We start from the raw sequence: 8,868 nt of genomic DNA, 5'->3' as shown, positions 1-8,868 counted from the left end.
CAATATCGGTGGATGTATCCATTTGAGAGGTAACTAGTTTAATGTATCATTGTATACTATCATTACATGGAGAAATAAAAACTTTGTTGTGACTAAATAGTAAATGGTGCAGGTACCTTAGGAAGTTAAAAAATAATGTGAAAAATAAAGCCAAAGTGGAAGGTTCCATATGCAATGCATACTTAGTTGAAGAAGCATCGTCATTCTGCGCTCATTATTTTGAACCCCATGTCAACACAAGGCATCGAAAGGTTCCACGCAATGATGATACAGTCGAACATATGGATGAACATCCAGGGAATCTATCAATTTTCACTCATTCTGGTAGGCCACTAGGAAAAGGAAAGGTTAGATATCTCACAGAACAAGAATTTCAAGCGGACAAATGTACATCTTATTGTATTGTATAGAAGTAAAACCATACATTGAGTAAGTTTTTCTAATATTCAATTATTATAATTGTTGCAATGCCATTATTGATTCCAAACATGTAATTAACTATTTTCATTGTGTGCAGCATTTTTGTTAATGAGTTACACATGGCCAATCCAAATATCAATGATAAACAAGTTGATGAGAAACTAGAGCGTGAATTTGATAAGTGGTTCAATAAATATGTTCACAATCCCTCCAACAATATATCAAGCCGCTTTAAAGGATCTATCAAAGGGTCCATTAAGAAGTGTTATGTGCTACAATAGTTATGTAGTTAATGGTTATAAATTTCACACTAAAGGTTATGGTTCGCATAGGGCAACGATGAGCAGTGGGGTATGTATCAAGGGGACTAATTACGATACTAATGAAAGTGACTACTATGGACAATTAATTGAAGTGCTACGATTGGAGTACCGATTACCAATCAAAAGAAGCGTATTGTTTAAATGTGATTGGTTTGATCCAACACCAAATGTGGGAACAAAGATTCATCCAAAATATAAACTTGTGGATATTAATCATAAAAGATCCTTCAATAGGTATGAACCATTTGTTCTTGCTATCCAAGCTCAGTGAATTATTCCATATATCTAAGCTTAAAGCGTGACAAGGATGATTGGTGTTATGTTTTCAAAATCAATGCGAGTTCTGTTATTGATCTTCCTGAGCAAGTGAATGTCACAACCCCCCCTGCACGGGAAGAACCATTTCAAGAAGATGAAATGGAAGTCCCTTTGATTCAAATTGACGATGATGATGATCAACAACAATATTTGAATGATCAAAACGGTGTACTAGTTGAAATTAATGAAGAGGATGTTGAAGATGAAGAAGAGCTTGAATTGGACTCAGAAAGTGATGAGGAATGCGATGATCTATATGATAGTGATACTAATTAGAATTAGGTATTTCTCTTAATGAATTTATATTTCTAAACTTGAAGTATAAACTCTAACTAATTTCATATGTATTATGTATCATAAGTTGAATGAAGCTAACTAATTAATACAATTATTTATGCAGGATGCGAGGAACGGTCGCAGGGGAGGTTTGTTGGGTCATTCACAGTCAAGGCAGTTACCTGTGCAGGATGAGCCCAATGATCAACTAGACCAATCCACACAGGGTCAGCCTCAGGTTCCTTCACGATCCACTGGGAGGTCGACACCAGATCCAGAGGGGTCTACTACTTCAACACAGCATCGAGCTACACCTCCACCTCCACCGCCACCACCTATTACCCCATCTTCTGAGCCTGCAATTGGATCAACCTCTGGTCATGAAGGTCATTCAGTTGGGGCAGCACCAATATCATCGATGGATGGCCTATCACTCACTACATTTGGAAGAAAGAAAAGAATAAAGCTCATTAATGGGACGTAAGTATTTAAAATTAATTAACTTTATCTATGATTTGGTATTACATATCATTGGCAATTGAAGTACCGTGTTTCTACATTTACATAAAATCAATTTATTTGCTGTCTTTCTTTTGTACAGGTTACATCCATCTGAGGAATGTGCTAAGAAGATGAAGAATATCTTCAAGGAGAGGATGGACCCAGAGGGGCACTATTGGAAAATTATCACGCCTGAAACAAAAGAGTTTTACTGGGATGAATTTCAAGTAATAAAATAAATATTTAAATATAATTAGCTATCAGATAACTAATTTGCATAGTTTATGAAACCTCAAAAAAGAATGTTATGAACAAATATCATTTAAGTGATGAGAATTTGTGAATTAACGTAAAAGAACACAATTGAAGTATATTAATGCTTAAATGATCTATATGTACAGCTTGTGTGATATTGAAAATATGTATTGTTGTGAGTTGTTGTAGTTGGGGTGGATGTTATTTATTGTTGAGAATATATGAAGTGTTTTTAACAGGTGCAATTAATACTTAATAACTAGGCTGGATTGTCCAAAATTAAGGGGAAATGCTGTCAATTTTTTTCTAAAATATTATCATACTAATACAACTGTCTTAATTTTTATTTATTTTATACCAGAAATACTTTGATTGGCAAGAGGTGACTCCACTAGTAAAGGAAGCTTGGAGGCGTAAGGCTGCAGAGCGCTATAAGGCCCTAATGTGCAATGTCAGGAAAGGAAAATCCAAGGTCATCGTGCCTAATAGTACAATGCAAAAATGGAAGGAGGCATGGAGTAGCCCAGAGTTTAAAGCTAAGAGCCATCAGTTCACTGCTAACCGTTGTAGTGAGATAGGGGGAGTTGGGGCAGGCATCTCTAGACACACAGGGGGTTCAGTTTCACATGCTACTCACGCAGATAGAATGGTAATGATTTCATATTTACTATAGGATGGTAATGATTTCATACTTACTAGTTTTGTTATTGTCTGTCTACATATTAGTAGCAAATAATCGAACATTATTATAAACATCACTAAAATCATTATATCTTTTCAGGAAGCCCAGCTTGGCCGAAGACCTTTTCCTTATGAACTTTTTCATAAGACCCACACTAGGAAAGGCACCTCCGATATGGTTGATTCACGAGCGCAATCAATTAAGGTAAGTGAACAAGTATTTTATGTCTTTCAATTATATGAAAAAAATGAATAAGTGAGTTTGTTTATTCAATTGCCAAGAAAAATAAATTTAAAATATGTGTATTAACTTATGCAGGATGCATTTTTGGCGCTTAAGGAGCAGTCGTCTCAACCACAAGAGGGGTGCAGTGACCCTCCTATTGTAGATGAGGTCGCACTATATTATCAAGTTATGGGGGGGGAGAAGAAGAACAGGGTTTATGGCATTGGATCTCAAGCATCAATTTTTTACCCTAGCTCATCACATGGATCATCTTCTACTGCATCCTATTGTGCTCAGTCAGAGGCAATGGAGGAAGAGATTCAACAATTGCATCAGATTGTTGCAACACTCAAGGATAGTTTGGTTGCAATGGAGGAGAGAGATCGACAACGCGAGTTGATGCTAGAGGAGAGATATAGACAACGTGAGCAGACACTGGAGGAGCGCATGCAACAAATGATGCAAAACATGATGGCACAAATGATGCGAGTGCAGCTTCTGACCCCAACTCCACATGCGACTCATCAAGATGATGGTAGAGAGGCTGATAGTGGTGATGAGTGATTATCTTGTTGATGACAAGTAGCTTGTTTTTTTGTTATTATGATATTTTATTTTTCCATACAGTATATTATTGTCATAACCCTTCACTGTCATATTTATATATAATATTGACTGATATTTGATATTTGATAGCCTGATATTATAAATATTATGATATTGAGTATTTAAAATTAATATTATATTATATGCTTCAATACAGGAAATAATATATTAAATAAAAAAATAAAAATTTTCTACTAGTAATTTGAAACGGATTAAAAACGAATTTTTCTGTTTCTAATCCAATAACACAAGGATCGGTTTCAGAATTTAGAAACCGATTTGAAACAGAATTTCTGTTTCAAAAAAATTGAAACCAAAATATCCGTTTTTAAATTAAAACGGAATTTGAAACCGAATATATGTGGTTTCTAAATTTGAAACGGAATAGTGGTTTGAAAAAAGCTTCAGAATTTGAAACGGACGCCATTTTCCGTTTCAAATTTATTTAGAAACTTGCGGATTTAAAACTGAATATTTCGGTTTCAAATCGGTTTCTAAATGTATTTAGAAACCGATTTTCACTGATTTGAAACCGAATATTCGGTTTCAAATATCCTTTTTTCTTGTAGTGAGAGAAATTTCGAGTCTTTTAAGTTTTCCAATTAGATCTAGGACAATCTGACTATTGGATCAACGATCCGAGGCTACCGATGGACTAAGCGCATCGAGACCTTCGAAATGGGACTGACCCCGCTCCGATCAGACACCTTTTGAAAAAAGCAATCATCAAATGGTCCAAATTACTTAGTGAGATTTTTGACTTTTCAATGATAAAAAATTAAATATAATTATATGATAATTATTAATAATTTTTGGGTTTCATTAAGGTGTGATCAGATCGATGATAGATCACTAGCGCTTGGGACTGAATTTTTAGTCAGATTCGGCTCCCTGGCAGCCCGTCCTGAAATGCAGTTAGTATTATAGTTGATCCCACCATTTTTAGATGCTCCGGACGCATTCCAGGTGTCAAAATGGACATAGGTAAATTCGAACTCTAAATTGCCCTATTTGCCTAATGTCAAGTTTAGAATAAAATTTATAAAATATTCGTGGGTAGCCAAAAAAATTATAATTCCTTTTGTAATAGTTTAATAGCATCGTTAAGGATTGCGGGAAACGTTTATAGAATTGTTGAAGTTGGTCTAGATTATTTTTAAAAAATATTAATTTTAAGCCTTATAACTGAATTATGCAATTACTTGAGATTTGCCTAATTTGGCAGGCCCAGAAGGGGCTATGTGATGTTGTTGAGATATGGGCTTAAACCTTTGATTATAAAAGTATTTTTTGAGCTACTTTATAGGTTGGGTAAGTCCTAGGTACAAAAAAAACTCTGTTAGATTTTCGGCATAAATTACTGTGTCTTTTGACTCATTAAATTCTTATTTTGTATTTGTGCTAATAAAGTCATTAATATAATTGTTTAGGTGATCAGAGTCAACCTTCTTCTTATACCTAGCCGTTGCAGTAAATTCTAGTTGATCTGTGAGTAAGTATTGATTTTATTTATAATTTTAATATTATTATATATTCAAGGCATGCCCATGCATTCACTTATAATTACATGTATATAGTTAAATCTTAGGCACAATTTATATTGCATCTTTATTTGATGAAATTGTTGTGGGTATCGCCTTAAGGTAATTTGAAGCTCTCTGTGTGTGTTGGCATGCGTGTGATATGATATTGGATATGGGTAGGATGGATAGAATTGTTGGAGCTTGACTAGCTAGGACCCAATCATTTTTGTGAATAAGTCAGGGTGAGTACGGTTTTGAGCTGTTCTCGTAGACCCCTGCATTTGAATTATTAAGAGAAAATCCGGTTTCAATTGATTTCGCTGGCAGAGGTTAAAAGTAAGAGAGCTGTATAGGGATCAGCTCCCATATATATATAATATGATTGGTGTGATATATCAGTGTGTGAGTGCTTCAAATTATCTTTTGTGTAAATATTGTTTGACTTATTTGGTAATATGTGTGTATGTTGCATTTCATACATATGAATGTACTAAACTTAGATAGTTATAGAAATTATATTTAAAATCAATATTTTACTCTATGAATCAAACGCTCACTCCTGTTCAACCATTTTTCTCCAAGTGACATGAGGGCTCTTTGAAATTAACCTACTTTCTTTCTCACTGGTTTACCAGCAGAAGGTTTAATGTGATTATATTTCCTTATTTTCTAATTTAGAACTCCGCATATGTTAGTAGTGATTCTAAACTTGTTGGGAATGTAATAATTTATTTCCTCTGAATTTGTAAACCTATTTTATGAATATATATATTGAATTGTATGAGATGAGAAATTACTTTGGATAAGGAAGCTGAGCTCCCATTTGATAAGTTAAATTGCTTAAGGATTGTGAGGGTGAGCTGAATTCCTCAAATTGATATATTTTTTAGTTTACAAGTCGAATGAGCTAAAATTTTCTGTTGGATAGTTCAATTTATGGCCGAATTCTATCTACTTATTTTTTTGAAATTGGACTACAGTAGTGGGCTTTATGGTTGAGTTAGAAATAGTTAGGTTTACTATGGGCTTTGGGAGTTTTATGCTAACCTAAGTTCTAGTATCGGTCCCATTTAGAATTCTGGTCGTGACAAAGTTAATATTAAAACTTAGGCTTTAGATTATAGGAAAGTGTGTACCTAGAGTTATCACATGAGAAGTATAAGATTCTGTTTCGTAATATTCTGTAATTCATTATTTTGCATTATTCCTTGGGTAGAGATATTATATTTATATACAGATATAGATTTTTACGCGTGGAAAGTCTCTTATTATTTTTCAAAGGATAAAATATACTAAGTGGGCTTTGACTTTTTTTTTTTTTAATTTGAACATAAACTTTAATATTTTTGCATTCATTTAAATTATTGGAAATCTTAATTTTAGTTACTAATTTTATTAATTTGTATTAAAAATTTCTCTTTTATCAAATTTAATATTTAAAAGTAGTTTTACAGCAATTTTGAAAATATATTAATTATTGAAGTCAAAAAAAATATTTTTTTTACATAAAAATTCATTTCCATTTTATTGCTTATGTGTCAAAATTTTTAAGTTACTATTTATTAAAATAATTGTAAATTATTATTTTAAAACATTTATTAATTCACAAATATATTTGCACACTTAACTCTTAAATTTTAAATTTATTTTTCTATAATATTTTAACTCTACACCTCATTCAAATTCTCTAGAAATTAATTTCTCAACCTACAGCTAAAAAAAAACTACAAAGAATATTAATTATAAGTTATATATTTTTTTAATTTTTCTTATTATATAAAATTAATAAAATACAAAATTTATAAAAATATATTAGTTATTATTTAATAAAAATACAATTTATAAATTTTTATTAATTATAATAATTATATTACTTTAAATTTCGGCCCTCAATGTTTATTCTTGCGTTCGCTTCTGTTTGGCTGTTTCTAATATCATATATTTATTAATATTTAAGCCCTATTTGATATTAATATTCTTGTAAAAAAGCATTTTTTTAGAAAAAAAAATATTTTAAATGTGATTGAAAATTAGTTTGATCTGCTGAAAATAAAAAAGAAAAAGTAATTTAAAAAAAATTATTTCGTTATTTTATAATTATTATGATTAAAAAAATGCTAAATTTTTAATTTTAAATTAATTTTAATACACTAATTAATATTTATATCTATAATTATATCCCTATAATATGTATGAAAGTACTAATATTAACTAACACAAATACCCTTAATTCTTCATATTATTTATAATATTATAAATTCTAATATTACTTAAATTTTAGTTATAATTAATTACAACTAAAATTCTAATGCAGATGATATTTAAAAAAAAATAAAAATTAGCTGAAATAAATTAATTTTGAGAAAAATCAAATCAAAGTTTAACTTAGAATTACATGCACATGCAACAATAAGAATGGTGTTCATATTAAGAATAAGGAAAAAAAATCATATTTGTTGATTTGTAAAAGTATTTAAACATAATAAAATTCTACAAATTTTAAGTTTATAAAAAAAATTATATAAAAAAATTAAAAATAAAAATAATAAAATAGAAAGTATTAAATTTACAAAAATTAAATCATGATCCGTACGTATCAAATTGTAAAATTATTTTTTTTACTTTAAAAAAAAAAGATAGCTTTAGTGATTATAAATAAAAACTAATGGTGAGAGAAACAATACAAAATTTAATTAAAAATTTAATATTTTAGAAAAATTATTTTTTTTTTTTAAAATATGTAAATTAAATTTTTATTTATAAATAATAGAAAAGTTAAAGTTTTACGGCTATTTTGAATTTAAGTTAAAAATTTTTATTTTTATCAAATTGATTACAAATTTCAATATTAATTTAAATTTTTATAATTAGGTTATTTAATGATAAATATGGATTCAATTAAGAAAATTTATTTATTTTTATTCCAAATTAACTTCACATAATTTCATATATCGAATAACATAAAATTAAAATAAGTAATAAAATATAAAGATCATATTGATAAAAAGTTTTGATTACTATTAAAATTTATGTAAACATTTAGATTTTTTAATTATTGAGTCTTTATTATCTATAATATGCAATACATGTCAATAAAATTTATTCCTTTTATAATTAATAATCAAACGTAAAGATATAAAAGTGAGCAAAACTGATATTTCTTATTATTATAAAGTAAAATTTAACTCAAATAACGAAAATTTAATAATATTAAATTAAAAAAAATTGCTTTTGTGCTTATGATGAAATGCAAATTCAATATATGTTATTCTTTATAATATTTAATACTCTAAACATTTTATATAATTTTAATACTTTGTCATTAAATCAAGAGCTTCCAATTCTTTTAACTTAAAAAAAAAAATTTAAAATATAAAAATAAGTAAAAATATTATATAATTATATGATAATTCAATTTAATGTATATACTTTACGAGCTAGTGAGATTTAATAAGTTAAGGGTATGTGTCTCTTCAGGCGAACCCTCAAAAGAGCATTTAAGAAAATGTTTACGGCTTTATCAGCACATTCAGACATACAAACCTCACATACAGAAAAAGAAAGAGGATGAAAAAGCTGGCCTGCCACGTTAGCATTCGAAAATTAACACTCCAATCTTACTAAAGGACAAAGTATATTTCAAAATGATCATCACTAACTCGACTACTCAAGATGCTAGCAAATCGATTTTAGCATCAAATCTAATAAAACAACTTGTAACAGAGGAGAGGATATGGCA

General features: G+C 29.5%; 1 protein-coding gene across 1 annotated transcript; it reads left to right on the top strand.

Annotated features, from left to right (window-relative positions):
* Window positions 1-1,455: 1,455 nt before the first annotated feature.
* Window positions 1,456-3,564, top strand: LOC110673133 (uncharacterized). Its single transcript, XM_058147666.1, has 6 exons — window positions 1,456-1,723; window positions 1,882-1,885; window positions 1,939-2,065; window positions 2,455-2,742; window positions 2,875-2,979; window positions 3,094-3,564. Exons 1-6 carry the CDS (start codon window positions 1,456-1,458, stop codon window positions 3,562-3,564), a joined length of 1,263 nt encoding a protein of 420 aa, XP_058003649.1.
* The last annotated feature ends 5,304 nt before the right edge of the window (window positions 3,565-8,868 follow it).

Source organism: Hevea brasiliensis, chromosome 5 (assembly GCF_030052815.1).
Source record: "Hevea brasiliensis isolate MT/VB/25A 57/8 chromosome 5, ASM3005281v1, whole genome shotgun sequence".
NCBI lineage: Eukaryota > Viridiplantae > Streptophyta > Magnoliopsida > Malpighiales > Euphorbiaceae > Hevea > Hevea brasiliensis.
This window is presented reverse-complemented; position numbering and strand designations above follow the sequence as displayed.